Raw genomic sequence first — 15,849 nt, 5'->3', positions numbered from 1 at the left:
GAGATGATGTAAGCTGCCTTGAGCCCTTTGCAGGAAAAAGGCAGGATATAAATCGCAACATAAAATGAATAAATAAATCTAAATTCAGCTTAGGACAGAGCTGAGTTAAAGAAAAGCAATGAAGAAAGAGATGGTGGTGATCCCATGCTGGGACAGGTAGAATCAGCTGATGGCATCGACAGAAGGAATTGCAAAAGAATGGCTTTATGCCTATCTGTAGTTACAAAAAAAGATTTATCCCTGGTATCTTCCATATGAGCGCTCTCAGGACAGCTAAGAACACAAAGAAAGGGACCACAATGCACAATAAAACTGTTGGACTCTGCAATATTTGAAAAGCAACGTCAGCTTATCTTCCAAGAGCCTTGCATAGATGCTTTTTAAAAGGTGTGTGCATGGTGCTAGAAAAGACCTGAGAGTCAGCACCAAGGGAACATCCCCCGAGAAATAATTCCTATAACATGGTCAGAACGATACTTTCTCCAGTGCCAGCAGCTTAAAGTCTTCGACACCTGGATAGGGGCTGCTAACAAAGATGCTAGTGGCACATAGGAAGGTATAGATGGAGATGTAGGCTGCATTCACACAACACAACAGGGAGGGTTGTTAAGAGTTAGTGAGATGTTGTGCTTGAATTCAAGCTCACACCATGAGTGAAGAATTCTACATGGAAGAGGTTCATGTCATGGCTCAGCACGGACCTATTTTTCATGGGCACAAAAACAAACAAAACAAACAGTTAAAACGGGAAAAATGTGTCCGATAGAAATGAAAGTTTTTAAGGTGGAAGGGCAAACCATCAGTTATCTGGCAAGAAGCTGGACAGAGTGCAGGTTTCAATGTCCTTCTGTACCATCCTGGTATAGTCTGAAGGTAGTTTTAGTACAGATGAGGATGCAGGCAAATGAGCTGAGACTGAATTCTGCAAACATGGAGATCCTGTGGATACAGAAACTGATGCATCTAGATAGAGGATTCCCACTGGTCCCAGATGGGTTTGCACCCACCACAATGGACTCGGGGAACAGTCTTTGCTGTGCTCCTGGACCCAGTTCTAACTGTGCGTGCTCAGATAAAAGCAGAGTCCAGGAATACTTTTTATCCACTTAGGCTGGTATGTTGGTTGCAGCCTCACCAGAAGGGGGAACCTGCCCCAGTTATCCATGCTCGGGTGACATCCGGGCTAGACTTCTGTGATGCACCCTATGTGGGACTTTGAAGTTTTGTGTGCTTTGACTGGTGCAGAATACAGCTGTCCAGATTTTGGTGGAGGCAAAGCAGCTGGCTTGAGTGACATAAATACGTGCTTTGCAAGTCCCATGCCAAGTGCTAGTTTTCACCTTTTAAAGCCTTGAAAGGGCTGAGCTTTTGGAAGACATGTCTTTGCCCACGCTCTGTGGTCATCTCCAGAGGTCTTCTGCCTGCCTGCCAGCAAAGGTGCTTAGGCTTGTGCGTATGAGAGACTGAGCCTTCTCAGGGGTGGCCCCACATTTCTGCAATCAACTTCTAATGGTGGTTTATCAGGGCCCTTCCTTGCAGGCTTTCAGAAAAGCTCTGAAGACTGGCCTTTCACTGGCCTTCCCTTAAGTCAAGGCTATTTGTTTTTATTGATAAATGCAGGTTTCAGTCATTCTAATTGATAATCATTGTTTTCATGTCCTTTGTGGAAACATATTCATACTTTTTAACTGAATCTACTTTGTATGGTTTTTCTCATAGGCTGCCACGGGAGGGTTCTGCACTGAAAAACACCTTAGAAATAATGTTAGCGGGGGGGGGGGGGTTGCGGGGTTACAAAAGAAACAATTGCAAAAATAAATCTAGAGTCTTTAAGGTTGCACTACTCAGTTACTTAGGAATAAGTCCATTGAACTTGAATGAGACTTGAATCTGTGCACACCTGGATTGGACTGTGCTGTAAAGGCACTTTTAAAAGCAGCAGCAGGAGGAGGAATCAAGCAGTGAGTAGAAATGGCTAAGGAGGCCTGCTCTCTTGTATGCTGAAACACTCACATACAGAGAGAAACTCCTTTGGGCTGTATGGAGCCATGAGTCAGTGGGAGCTGAATCTGTATGAGAGAAAGAATCTAACCCTCTGGCCAGAACCTTTCACACTCTTAAATGCGACAGGATCAGTGGTGCAATGCAAAAACAGAGAAATGGTGCAGGGAGCCAGTTTCTGCCTATCGCTTTCAGTCTCGATTAGATCCCTATCAGGTGCACACACCTATGGCCTAGTTCCCAGAACAGCAGCTTTCCAGGTACTTTGCATTTCTGGCTGCTGGTGTGTGGCAGGCGCCCACATGATCCCAGACTCTCACATACAAAACAAAGGAACGTATCAAGGCAATGAGTTGTAGCTTAGCTTTCTTACCTGAGATGCTAGCTTTCTTTATGCAGGGTGTGCACAGACATAAATATGAATAAATGGAAGAGCACTCACTTAGAGGCCTAGCGGATCCTGCCAATCAAGTTGATCTTCCCATTCTGCTCACCTGTGCTATATGGCGGGGAAAGGGGGTGGATGTGAACTAAGGCAGCAATGTCATATCGAAAATAGCATGAGACCTGCAAAAAGAAAAATGTTGCTGTTGTGGAGAACTCTAATCAATGAGATTTGTAGGGAAATGAGAAGTGACACTCTTCATCAAAGAATTCCAGCGGGGACTTAGAAAATGTCAAAATGCAATGAAACAAAATCAAAATGTACGAGGATAGATTTTAAATGGGCCGATTAATAGGTGACTTCTGGCAGAGGAGTATAAAGCTGAGACTGGAAATGTATTAGTCTCTGAAAATGTTCTGCTGCGAGTCCCATCCGCCAGCAGAGGCACTGCTGAGAGAGGCTGGAGCGAGCATCTGGAGAGCAAAACGTTTCTCATTCTTGGGCGAACGGCATTATGCTTCTATATTTAAATGATGCCAGGAGCGATTCTATGAGCCTTAGCGCATGAGCAGCCATAAGACAGTTTGGACTCCCAGATCCAAGGTCAAAGACAGGGAGTTGGAGGTGGACTTCCCCTTCCCGCCAGAACAGGGAGAACCATCCCGACTGCTCTCCTAAGTCAGAAAGCCAAGCTTGGAGTGGGGGAGAAGGGGGCGTCTGAGGAGGGCAAAGGGGGGTTGCCAGACCATGAGATATTCTGCAGCCACTCAAGCAGCTCTTCATCCGCGGTGCTCCAGCAAGACATGAGCTTGCCCTTATACTGCAAAACACCCAACGGTCTCTTTCCAAGCGGATCTCCGGCAGGAGCCCCTGGGTGGAGCCTCAGAATTACTGAAAGGGAAGGGGTCTGGGGAGAAATTCCTAGGCCGGGTTCAACTATCATTCTTGACATGTGCAGGGGTGTTGTTTCCAGCTTACTGGAGGGCTTTGAGAGCTCCTCTGTCTCGTAGCTTGGGTCAGCCATTGTTTCTCAGCCTAGTCTGCCTCAAAGGGTCGTTGTGAGGATAAAATGAAGAGGAGAGGCGGATGACATGTAGGGCGGGGATGCGGGGTGCGGAGGCAAGCTATAAAAGCAATCTTGCAATCTTGTGTTTTTATCTTGTGTCGTGAGCCGCCCAGAGGTGCTGTGGCACAACTGGGCGGCATGTCAATGTTTTAAATAAACAGATAAATAAATCATCTCGAGACCACAGAGAACGGTGTGAGGGCAGGTGAGCCACCCACCTTGCAGAAGGCCAGCCGGCCGGGGTCTGAGTCCCGCCATGGAAGCGAGGAGGGCCGGCAAAGTCCTTAAGGACGTGACCCTAAATGCTGCAAGCGTCGCCGCCAGCCTCTTCCTCCGGCCGGCTGCCAGGATCGCAGCCTCGCAGGGCGAGCTCAGCTCAGCTCAGCCGGGCGCGCCTGGGCGTGAATGAATGGGTCGGCCCGCGCGCACGCGCAGCACGGCGCCTTCCGCAGAGGCGCCGCCTGCCGCTCGGGGGCGGCCGCGAGCAGCAGCTCCGCCCGCGAAGGACGGCGCGATGGCGGCTGGCGCGGCGCGCTGCGGGAGCCTCGGCTGGGCCAAGCTGTGCCGGCCGCCGCTGGCCGCCCGGGGCGCCTTGAAAGCAGCGAGCGGCCGCGGAGCACCCGGCCCGCGGCGCCTGCACCAGGCGGCGGCCCCCGCGGAGGGGCTCACCCGCGCGTGGCAGCTGGAGGGCGTCAGGTGGGTGCGGAGCCGCCCCGCCCCCCGGGGGTGCGGGACTGCGACTCCCAGCGTGCCGCAGCCAGCCAGCCTGCCTGGGGCATGCCGGGAGCCGTAGTCCTACGCCTCTGGACGGCAAGCTTGCTGTACCGAGGCTTTGCCATGGGCATGATGAGAACGGCTTTTCTCCCGTTGCCACCGCCCACTCTCCGGGTGGGCAGTGGATCATCACGTCCAGCATTGGCTGTGCCGGTTGGGGCTGATGGGCATGGAAGTCGAGTGGGGGGGCGGCGGCAGGGTGGGTTGGAGCGTGTACACTTCTGGGGTTTCAGACACCCTCCCCCACACACACCCCTCTTTAGAGTAAGTTCCCTTCCCTTCCCTGCTATCCTCTCCACCGCAGCCCTGCGAAGGAGATCAGACTGAGACTGTTACTGGCCCAGGTGGGCTTCATGCCTGAGAGGGGACTAGAACCCAGATCCCCTGCCTCGTCACCACACCCCACCAAGATGATTTTTGCAGTGGTGGGAGGCAGGCTCTGCACCCACCTGACGCCTTAAATGGGAGGCAGGCCTCAGTTTCTGTCCACTCATTAAATTCTTCAAAGAAAGGTCCTGAAGAGAAGATGCACCCCTGGCCTCCATCCACCAAGTTACTTTGAGTGCCACTGCCAAAGCAAAAGCTATCAGGGAGCAAAGAAAAAATCAAATCTGAACTGAACTGCAGTCTAGAAATCCTACACTAAAAACTTAATTTGGAAATAGCATTGAATGCACGCCAAGAGAAATTCCTCATTCTAGGTGCAGCAAGTCCTTAGTTTGCAGAATATGTGATTGGAATGAATTGAGGAGATGCGGCGTAACCATGAACTTTGTCCGGAGTGGTCAAAACAATCCTGCTGACAAAACAAAATGGGAACTCAACCAAATTTTACCCTTATCACTCTGTGTTCTTTATTTGGAGGCTTCTGGGCTGTAAAAACTTCCCAGTTTTGCAATTAGAAAACTGTTCTTCATTCTGAAATATGGATAAATAATGTTCAGTGGGTGTTTCTTTTGCAGCCCTATATGCACTTGCCTGGAAGTGAAGGTCTGGGGAAAAAACCCAGAAAAGTGGAAAAATAGAGTTTCTTTTTTTACCCTCCCCCCTCACCCATCCTCCATTATTTTTGGCTTCTTCCCAGGTCTTCAGATATACTTAGGATTGTGCATTAGAGCTGTTCATACTGCTGTGGAACTGTAGCCAGTGAAAAGCTGTTATTGGTATAACGTTCTGTTTATATCCTGCCTTTTTCCTTCTTGTGAGGATCCCAACTTGGCTTACATAGCTGCATTTTGTCCTCACAACAACCCTGTGAGGTGGGTTAGGCTGAGAGGGAATGACTGGCCCAAAGTCACCCAGGGAGCATCATGGCCGAGTGGGGAATCGAACCCAGATCTTCTGGGTTCCTAGTCCAATGCTCTCACCACTGCACCACACTGGCTCTCTGTTATGCCTTAACAAAAGTGTTAGTTGTGAAGTTGCCACCAGTATCCCCCAGCAGCTGATGAGGGGATGCTGGGAGTTGTAATCCAACACATCTAGAGAATACTAGGTTGCTGTTCTAGCCTATGAAAGTTGATACCAACACAGAACATTTGGTATATATTATAGTGCTAGAGGTTGAAAAGTAAGAAAGAGACTTTGTCATCATTGTTTAGGACTGAAATTAAAGCATCTCCTTTTAGCCATGCCAAACGACTCAGTTCTGCACCAGACCCAAACATCTTACTATAAACTGCTTTCGAAAATACCCCAAATTTCACCATGTGTGTTAGTCTGGTGGTCTCAGAATTGTGAGCCCTAAGACCCCTTTGGCATGTGAAAGTACTTGTGCAGTTTCTTGGATCTCAACCATCCTATTTTAAAATAGCCTAGATAATTAATTTGAAGTTAAGTGCATATCTCAGAATAATGCTAGGCTCTTTGGATGAACATCCCATAGCAAGATTGAAGGTGGTATCAGTTCCCAGGTTGAATGGGATAACAGGGCCGGAAGTTCCATCTTTCGGTGACATTGTAGGTTTAAAAAAAACATGGTGGTAGCCCTATAAAAACCTCACAACGCCAGGGAACATCTGGAGCACTGCATTCTGGGAAAGTTAAGATGGCGACTGGTGGAGAGTAAGGCCACAGATCTCAATAGGCTTCACCATCATTGGTGAACCCAGCAGACGTCACAACTTAGAATAGGCTCCATCCACCACCTGAGATTCTGGGTGATGACACAAGGCCTGGTAGAAGAGAGAGGCCACTTCTTGCCTGAGGGATATTTGGGCAGAAATTCTGAAATATTTGGCCATGATTGCAAGATAATCTATTCATGCAACAAATAGCATCCTCTAGAAACCTGTTCCCAACTTTCCTTGTACCAAATGAGTTAAGCTACCTTGACTTGTGCACGCTCTTTGCTTGTACATATCTACAAATTTCTGTAAAGCATTAGAACCGCATGGCCAGACACCTTCCAAGGCCTCTCTTCTAAAGCGTCATCTTTACAGGAACATCGTTTTGAACAATCCTCGGAAAAGAAATGCCCTTTCCCTCTCCATGCTGAGATCTCTCCGCAAGGACATTCTGCACGATATTGAAAGCCCCGACGTGCGAGTTATTATCATTTCAGGTATTTTGCTCATCAAGGCTGCGCATGCTGTGGGTGGATGTTAAGAAAGACGTTTCATCTCGCCATTCTTTCTGGGCTTTCCAAAGCTGCTGTTTTCATGATGTGCTCGGTCTACAATGGGCCAGTTCATACAGTCAAGGCAGCTTCTCAGAGCCATGACAAATGCCTCGTGACTCATCCAAGCAACGTGGCTTTCTGGAGGTCAACGAACTCTGCCACATAAACTTCTCTTGTTTTCTTTCCCACAAACTTCTGCAAAGGCGAAGGACCAGTTTTCTCCTCTGGCCACGACTTAAAAGAGCTGACGGGCAAGGAGGGTGAGAAGCACCACCTCAAAGTCTTTGAGACCTGCTCTGAGGTGAGTGCCACTTCGGTGCCCTCCGTAGAGGTCTAATCTAGTATCATTTTCCGAAAGTGTAGTTGGATTGCTTGATTTCCAGACTTTGTATGGAGGCTGTACTTCCTGAAGGGTTCTTCTGGAAGTCAGAATCAAAGGAATAACATTGGGCTAAATGTCGGCAGACATGAAGAACCAGATGGTGGATTCCCTTGTCAAGAAGAGGCCAACCAGTAGGGAAGTTCACCTCCCCATTCCAGCTCATAATACTTCCTGCTCATCTGAGCTGTTCGGAGTGGAACTAATCACCCTAGGAAGTGGGGAGCAGCAGCTGAGTAACAGCGCCTCCCAAGGGTGCTGGCCATTATTTTGCTCTGCAGATGCTCAGACTTCATGCCTTCCGAGGTCCTCCAGGGCTGTGATCCTCCCTGGAGGGTCCCTCTGAGGCAAGGCAAGATGAGATTGCATAGGGCCTCCTCCCGTCCCTGTCTGTGAGACTTCCCCTGGGAAATCTCCTGGTCCTCACTCTGCGTTTTCGGGGTCAGTTCAACACACATGAAGCATCCACCAAGGTTCCATTTGGATGCCAGGAAGCGCTTCCTGACAGTTAGGACCCCGAGGGTATAGAATGGGCTTCCATGGGAGGTGGTTGAAGCCCCATCGGTGAGGGTGTTCAAGGACAGACTGGACCTGGTAGGCATGTCTTGCGTGGAGCTGGCTGGAGCCGAGGGTCAGACTAGATGGCCCGGGGAACCCCTTCTGACTTGCTCTGTTCCTCTGTTTTTGTGTGGAATTAGAGCAAAGGCCTAGCTAGTCCAGAGCTAACTTGGAATATAAGAACCTAAGATGTGCCATGCTGGGTGGGACCAAGGGCCCATCCAACCAGCTGCCCACCAGAAATCCAAAGCACAACATGAGTGCCACAGCGCCCTCTCACCCATGTTCCCCAGCAACTGGTCAATAGAGGCATACGACGCCTGATACTGGAGGCAGCAAATAGCCACGAGGACCAGTAGCCTCCAAATGGGTGGCCTTCACAGCTTCCATCTCATGGAAGTGGATCCCACAGTTTCACTATGTGCCGTGCAAAGGAAGACTAACTGATATATTACCTTTTTACCTGCCCCATTAGCCGTAAGACTTCCTCTGATCTCCTCCGAGTCTCCCAACATTTAGCTTCATGGATGGCCTACCGGGTTCTAATATTCTGCATGCTGCACATCATTTCATAGGTCATTATATTAAGCACAGCTTTTAGTCTCTGGCTTTGTGGAAGCGTTCCCCATTACTGGCTTTAACTGTTTCTTAAGTGATAGCTTGCTTTAACATTACAGTAAATCACACGGGCGGTGGATTTTTTCTGCCCATGACAAGCTGCCTACGGATGCTTGACATAAATATCAATCAATGTGTTCATATGCCTTAAATAAGAAGCAGGGCATAAGCCTCTCTTGGATGTTTTGCAAGAATCATAGAACGGCAGAATTGGAAGGGGCTGATACAACCACTGGGCTCAACCCCCTGCTCCACGCAGCACTCCAGGAAGATGGGGATCGCTCTTCCTTTTTCAAAGCACTCTTCCTTTCAGGTCATGACTTTGCTTCGTAAGCTCCCTGTGCCCGTCATCGCCAAGGTGCACGGCCTCGCGACGGCAGCCGGCTGCCAACTGGTAGCAAGCTGCGACATTGCGATAGCCAGTGAGGCAGCGAGGTTTGCCACGCCTGGAGTGAACGTCGGGCTGTTCTGCTCCACGCCAGCGGTGGCCGTGGGGAGAGCTCTTCCGAGAAAGGTAGGTCCTGTCCAGAGGCGGATGTGTTGGCCGTACCTCACTGAAGCTCCTTTTTGGACCTCTGCTGTGATAGGCCAGGGGTGCAGAACCTCCTGGACTGTGGTGCTTTTTCTGGCTTTTGGGCAGTTTTCTCCCCACCTCCCATCCTGCAAGGTTGAAGTGTCTCTCCATAGTTACTGGAGGAGGACCTTTAAGCTTCAGCATGCTGTTATTGGCAGAATTTCCCTCCCTACCCGCAAAATCCACCAGGCAGGGAAACTCTGAAAGCAACGGGCTCTCGCCACACATCACTGTGTATTTATCCTTCTTATTTTAAAGGTTTGAATTCCCACTTTAGAACCCCACCTGACGCTTCAAGGCAGTGGGGAATATAGAACACCGTGCAGTCTTCACATCCCTTAAGTGGGGATGGATGAGGAATCCTTTCTGGGGAGGGGAATCTATGGGATTCCCTGGGCTCGGCTCCCTGGACTGTCATCTGCTTTGCCACAACTGGGAGTCCGAGTTTCTGGTGAGCGTGCCGAGCATTCGTGCAAATGCTTGTCAGGAATTGAGCCCCGTGCGACCGCTGGACAAGTCATTTCCCTCTTCTGCTTCACCTTGGGCCTCCTTCATTCCACAAACGTCTGTGAGCTTCCTCTCAGCTCAGCTCACTTTCTGAGACCAGGCCAGGCATGAGAAGGAGTCCACGAACCCCAGGGCAGTGGTGGCGAACCTGTGGCACGCAGAGCAGCGGGCACACAGAGCCCCCTCTGTCGGCACGCGAACCAAGTCGCTCCAGGATCGCCCCAGCAGCCGAGCATCGGATAGCAGCGCACACAGGGGCCATGCGCATGCTCGGAAAGGAGTAGCGGCACCAGGCGGTGACGTCACGAGCCACAACTCATTAGCAGCGACTCGTCCGAGTTTTCACATGGCCGGTCAGTGTGCTGCCAAGGATATATATATATTTGCTTGGACTGGCCGTGAGGTGTTTTTCCTAAACGAAAACCTCAGTATTCAGGTTTTATTGCAGTGCTGGCACTTTGCGATAAATAAGTGGGTTTTGGGTTGCAGTTTGGGCACTCGGTCTCTAAAAGGTTTGCCATCAGTGCCCTAGAGGGATGGATTCCATGCAGCTTCGTTCTAGGAGTGTAGAATCGCTCCCCCGAAGAATGGAAGGAAAGGAAGAAGAGGCGATTCTTACAGTGGGTGCACAGAATGGGCGTGCTGGAGGCTGCAGTGAGCACCAGGTTTTCAACTTGACCCCAAGCCTGCACAATGGGGGGTGCCTGACAGGTGTGGAAGGGAGGGGGTGGCACGGCTTGGCCTGACCCCTGACTCCTCAAACACGGAGGTGCCTGGAGAAAGGTGTCAGGGGATGAGATTCCTATTCCGAAAGTGGGACATGTCTGCGGTCATTGCCAGCCATGCAGACACACGCACGTGTGCTTGCACACCTCCGTACACCCATGGGCTGGTTTGCTCGGCACAAGGGCGGCTGTGGCGGTGAACAAATGACCCAGAACCACGGCCTGGGAAAAGGCTGTCAGGTCGGGTCCCCCGTCTGAACAAGCCACACCCACCGGCTTCAGAGCACATGGGAAGCCACTGCACCTCTGGGCCTGGGGGCACCTCCACCCCCCGCTGAGATCGGGCACTGTGCCCAGTGGTGATAGGCACAGCGGGTCTGCGTCTAGTGAGATCCTGAAGGAAGCAAGTCTGAGGAAGGCTTTTTCTCCGACTGCAATGATTCCACACAGGTCGCGCTGGAGATGCTGTTCACGGGAGAGCCGATGACGGCCCAGGACGCATTTCTGCACGGGCTCGTCAGCAGAGTGGTACCAGAGAACATGTTGGAAGAGGAGACCGTGAGAATTGCCCGCAAGATCTGTGAGAGCAGCCGGTCCGTTTTGGCTCTGGGGAAAGCCACGTTTTACAAGCAGATTGAAAAAGACATTGCCACTGCCTACAGAATAACTTCTCAGGTCATGGTGGACAACCTAGCCCTCAAAGATGGCCAGGAAGGAATCGAGGCCTTCCTCTCTAAACGCAAGCCTGCCTGGTCTCATTCGTAAAACGATGCTTTCCAAGGGACACCCATCCCCTTTTAAAAACCATGTTCAGTGCTGTGAAGATCTTGCGATCACGCGAGCTGATGCTTTCTTTTCCTGAAAATCATAGGGACTAGTATCTTGTTTATATAATATAATAGGTGCTGCTTAGAAATAATAGATGGACTATTTGGTCTTCACAAAATACGCACCAGGCATACCTTGATTTGTTAATTCATCGAGGTGCAATATGATTCAGGAAATCACCAACAGTTGTAATATTGTGAAAGAAAGTAGGCTGTGTTTATAGTTGGGTGGTTTAATTGGAGGATGTAAGGAGCTGTCTTGATACTGAGACTCATTCAGTACAGTCACTTCTCTGCAGGGCTCACTTCCCCTTGTCTGGTCAAAAGTCTAAATTGAGCTTCAACCATTTTAAGAGGCCAGGTTGGGAAGGCTAAACTACAGTGATGCCAGGTGCTGGCAACTGAAAAGATGGCCTTGTAAATGTGGCCACATATCCCCAATTCCTTTGTCCCTTAAGAAAAGCAATGGCTTTTCATTAAGAGAGTCCATCCTGAGAGCTTTCTGGACACTCCGTCGCCACAGCAGGGCAAGGGCTGGCACGGAAGGAGGACTGCTGTTTATGCAGCCAGTCCTTCTGGGAGCCCACTCTGCAGCAGCCAGCAGGGGGCACCAGCATCCCTGAAAGACACCCCTGGAGGAGCTGCAGAGCCAGACAAGCCAGAAACCATCCCAAGGGCTCTGGGCAGGACATTTCCACTGGCCTGATGTATAACTGCTACCATAAAGTGACCCAGGTGGGAAGGATGCTGCGGTCCAGCTTCTTAACTGGGCTGTGCAGAGAGAGGTCCAGCTCTCAAGTTACTGCCTCCCTAGGAAGGCTCTTCAGATTCAGAAGAGGTGGCAGAAGGGCAGAGAGGAGGCAGGTGAGGCAGTGCCAAGGGGACCGAGTGAAGATGCTCAGAGCAAGCGTGAGAGCCAGCCCACCTTGGGAAGGGGGGGAGACATTTCCGAACAGGGTGGGGTGGTAATTGAGGGGGAGTCGGGATGTTCCTGAGAAGCAGGAAGCGTTTCAGTTTGCTTTCAACTCTTCCCATGGGCAGACGCTGCTCCCACATCTCTAACAAGTTGTTGTTTTGATTTATGCTGCGTTGCAACCTTCAGAGCTCCAATAAAGGACTGTGCTTCTAAGGCTTCATCTAAATCTGCTGCTGAGGGAAAAGGTGGGAGACGGCATCTTGGTACAGTGGTACCTCGGCTCATGAATGCCTCCGTTCATGACCAAATCGGGTGGTGAACAAAAATTTCATAAAAATTTTGACTCAGGTCATGAACTCCGCATTGGGTGGCGACTGCGATTGCGGCCGTTTGCTCCCCCCCCCCCCCCCGAGTGGGGAGATGGCTGCGATCATGCTGGGGGGTGGAGATGGCCAAGATCACGCCCGTCTGTCCCGCACGAGCAGCCAGGGATCGCGCCTGGCTTTCTTGCATGAGTGCGGCCACGATCTCAGCCATCTCCCCCCTGCCCCAGCTTGCCCGCATTCACGTCCGTCTCTACCCCCCCAGCATGCAGGGATGACGGGTGCCATCGCAGTCGTGCTGGAGATGGCTGCGATCTTTGTTGTTGTCACTTTGCTTCACATTTTTCTGATTAAAAAAATGGTTACAGAATGGATTAACCTTATTCACACTGAACCTCATGGGGAAATTTGACTTGGCTCATGGCCAATTTGGGTCACGACCAGGGTCCTGGAGCGGATTAAATTCGCGAGCCAAGGTACCACTGTATGTTGGAAAGGAGAGAATGAGCTACTTTACACATGACCACCAGAGGGCAGTATCCACTCATCGCTTGAGTCCTCTGCTCTTTTAATCGCTTGATCAGTGAGCCACTGGGAAAGTAAAAACCTGTATGATTTGTACCTGACCTTGGAGTGCACCAAATGCTCAACCATGGAGTGGTCCCCTGTCCATTTCTAAAATTTGTGAGCCAAACGCTGCGAACCTTGATGCCGAAATGCCAAGTTGCCTTCAATGTTGCGTGAATGTGAACAGGAGCATCCCAGGTGTTAGTGAATGCGGAGCACAGATCTGGCCAGAGCGCAAGGAAGAACTCAGTGGAAAGCATTTTATTGTTCAGGCAGGTCCCACCTTAGAAAAAGACAGGCTGGGAAAGGCACCTGATTTACCAGGACCCTGTGTCGCCTCCAACATTTGGGGCAGAGGCCCTGGACAAGACGGGGGAGTGCCATATTGTTGTCAAAAACCCTCCCTGCTTTAGGACCATGCACTCACTCAGGGGGTCAACATGCCCGAGTTGCACAGACAGCAGGCAGGGACTGACGCACCCGAATGGACCTCTGTGTGCAAACATTCCCTGCACACGGAAAGCTAGCATACCAAGGAGACGGGGTCCAGCCTGACACCCTAGTTTTCTATGTGCGGGGAGCAGTTCGAAGGGATGAGCGTTGCAATGTGTGGTCCCTACCTGGTAACACCCAGGCGATGGTTCATCGCTTGTGTGAGATCTAAGTCCGTGTTGTTTGCTGTGGATGGGATGGTAGGGAAGACCTGACACGTGCTCCACAGCAGAGACAGGTGGAATGTAGATCTACCAGTAGATCGCTAGTGGATTTCCAGTGAATTGGCAAGACTTCCTGATTCCCCGTTGTCTGGAAATAACGACAGCAGGTCCCTCTCCTTCACCGTACACAAATTCATGCTGTTAAATAACCTGATTTCAAGTGCAGATTTGTGCCTGAATATATGCAAGCCATTCCGGTGTATGGTCTCTGCAGTGTAACGGCGCTCTCCTTCCTCCTCTTGCGGGCTTTTGTATCCGCTCCATTCTTCACCCACAATGTTGCGCCAGCCTTGGCAGTCCTAGTGGGCAGCCGCCGCAGAGTCCACTGGAAAGAGCTGCTGCTGCTCATGGAACTGCCCCAACCATCCAGCAGAGGATTGAATTTCAGGCATGGTGGCGGATGGGATACGTGGCCCCAGTGGGAGGACTGAGCGAGGCGGGTGGAAACCACACGAGCGGAGGAAGCACCGGATCCTCCGACGGGCACATCCAGGCAAAAGAACATGCGCCGTGGAAAACGCACAGGGTCGCTGGTCCTGAGGGGTGAACCATTCTCCACTCTGCGCATGCGTCCGTAAAGTGAGATGCCGCACTGAACGTGGCGTCTGTCGTCTTGACTTCTTATCAGCATTTTTTAAATGTTATAAGCAGCTTTCCTGTTACTTGGAAGGACCTTTGAATAAAGGCTCATCTGATCAGTGGGCCACCTCTGGGGTGGGTCACCTCAAGCCCGGTGCTAGACGAAGCCCCGTTTGGCCCTCGGGCTGCCCGAGGTGGCTCCTCCCCCTTGCTCTGATGACCAGCCCTTTGCCTCTCCGATGGCTTCGTTACTGACAGCAAGAGCTTCAAGTCACGCCATGCTGGCATTTTGGCCCCACCCATCTTGTGTTCAGCCCCTCCCACAGTCAGAAAGCTCCTCCCCCAGTGCTTCTCTGCCATGTAATTGGCCTGGAAGGGGTTCTACATCCTTGATCTAACTGATTCAGATAACTGATTATTAGATAAGTGATTATTTGGATAACTGATTACTAAATAATTTATAACACGTACATAGATGTACACCCTCTCTTGTGCCATGGTCGACGGCTCTGGGGCCAGATTCTGTGCATGCGCTCAGCAATACCTACAGCTTCCGCTAAACACAATCCAGAAATGCTGCAAAAGCTTTACCTGTAACAAATGTATTAGTTTTTGATGTGCCACAAGTCCCTGGCTTGCTTTCTGTGGCATCTGACTTACCAGAGCTCCGCTTCTGAGAGCTGTTCCCTGGACATCCATCCCATGGATCTTAAGTGGGATCTACTCTTAGGTAAACATACAGAGGATTGGGGCCATTGTACAATGAATGGTGCCCGTGGATAGATTAAAATCCCTTTCCTGGGGAACAGCAGGAAAACGGTCTCTGCACAACTTGCTGTAGGTGCCAAATGCAGAAAATGCATGTTTGGCAACAGAACAGATTCCCTTCGCTCCCCATTATTGGATCGGAAAAGAACAATGCCCCGTTTGGATTGCAGTATTTCTGCAGAGTCACCCTGATGCCTCCAGAAGGCAGACGCGTTGCTACAGCCAGTATTTGCAATTGCCCTGCCGCTGCAGATATAAAACCGTATCAGCTTTAAGCATCTCTATATCTCAGCCGGAACTTCTTTTCTGCCGTGCACCATAGACAAATATTAACACTGTTTCTTTCTTGTCTGCTGAACCCTCGAGGCTGGATTCCCGGTGGCACTGGCACGAAATGCACTTATTCAACAGGGCACATACACCTTTCCAGGCCGGCAGCAAGCTTTTTCTTAGCCTGTGGGAAGAGAGGGAAGGAGGGCTGAAGGCCTTCAGGGATGGCTCCCACTTAATTCACTCTGCCAAAATTCAACACAGTCTCGATCACCGAAACATCTGTATCTACAGAACTTTTATGGTGCTGTGGAAGGTCAAAGGTGATCCTGGATGCATCCTTCCAGGTGAGCAAGGGATCCAGAACCTGGCGCCGTTGCAATTCATGTCAAGGCCTGTCCTCAAACTTTCTCTCCTTGTGCAGCAGGGCCTGTGGCCGCCCTGAGGCACGGGGCATTTCTAGCCTCTCTGCTCTGTGGCAGCACCTCCCCCAGCAGTGGCCAGAGATGGGTGGCCTCTTTGTCCACCCAGGTAGCCGGAGGAACCAAGAAGGCCTGGGCTGGCCTTGCAGAAGTGCTGCCCTGGCTTTGGTTCCTCAGTCAGGGGAAGTTGTTCGTTGGAGAAGGTCAGCCGCACCCCTGGCCTCCCTGCTCTGGGACCCGGCCCCTCACCTGGT

General features: G+C 50.9%; 1 protein-coding gene across 1 annotated transcript; it reads left to right on the top strand.

Moving 5' to 3' along the window:
• The first annotated feature begins 3,966 nt into the window (after positions 1-3,966).
• ECHDC3 (enoyl-CoA hydratase domain containing 3) lies at positions 3,967-12,163 on the top strand. Its single transcript, XM_044430422.1, has 5 exons — positions 3,967-4,148; positions 6,668-6,789; positions 7,050-7,147; positions 8,715-8,915; positions 10,658-12,163. Exons 1-5 carry the CDS (start codon positions 3,967-3,969, stop codon positions 10,970-10,972), a joined length of 918 nt encoding a protein of 305 aa, XP_044286357.1. The 3' UTR covers positions 10,973-12,163.
• Positions 12,164-15,849: the final 3,686 nt, after the last annotated feature.

Source organism: Varanus komodoensis, unplaced genomic scaffold (genome assembly GCF_004798865.1).
Source record: "Varanus komodoensis strain SLA01 unplaced genomic scaffold, ASM479886v1 scaffold1, whole genome shotgun sequence".
NCBI classification, from domain to species: domain Eukaryota; kingdom Metazoa; phylum Chordata; class Lepidosauria; order Squamata; family Varanidae; genus Varanus; species Varanus komodoensis.
The sequence above is the reverse complement of the archived record's forward strand: the minus strand, read 5'-3'. Positions and strand labels throughout refer to the sequence as shown.

What these genes read in the sequence shown, in the direction of transcription:
- ECHDC3 (XM_044430422.1), top strand. Translation starts at nt 3,967, where the DNA reads ATGGCGGCTGGCGCGGCGCGCTGCGGGAGCCTCGGCTGGGCCAAGCTG. An exon ending in TCTTTGAGACCTGCTCTGAG is followed by an intron (nt 7,148 to 8,714) that starts GTGAGTGCCACT and finishes TCTTCCTTTCAG; the next exon opens with GTCATGACTTTGCTTCGTAA. An exon ending in GGAGAGCTCTTCCGAGAAAG is followed by an intron (nt 8,916 to 10,657) that starts GTAGGTCCTGTC and finishes GATTCCACACAG; the next exon opens with GTCGCGCTGGAGATGCTGTT.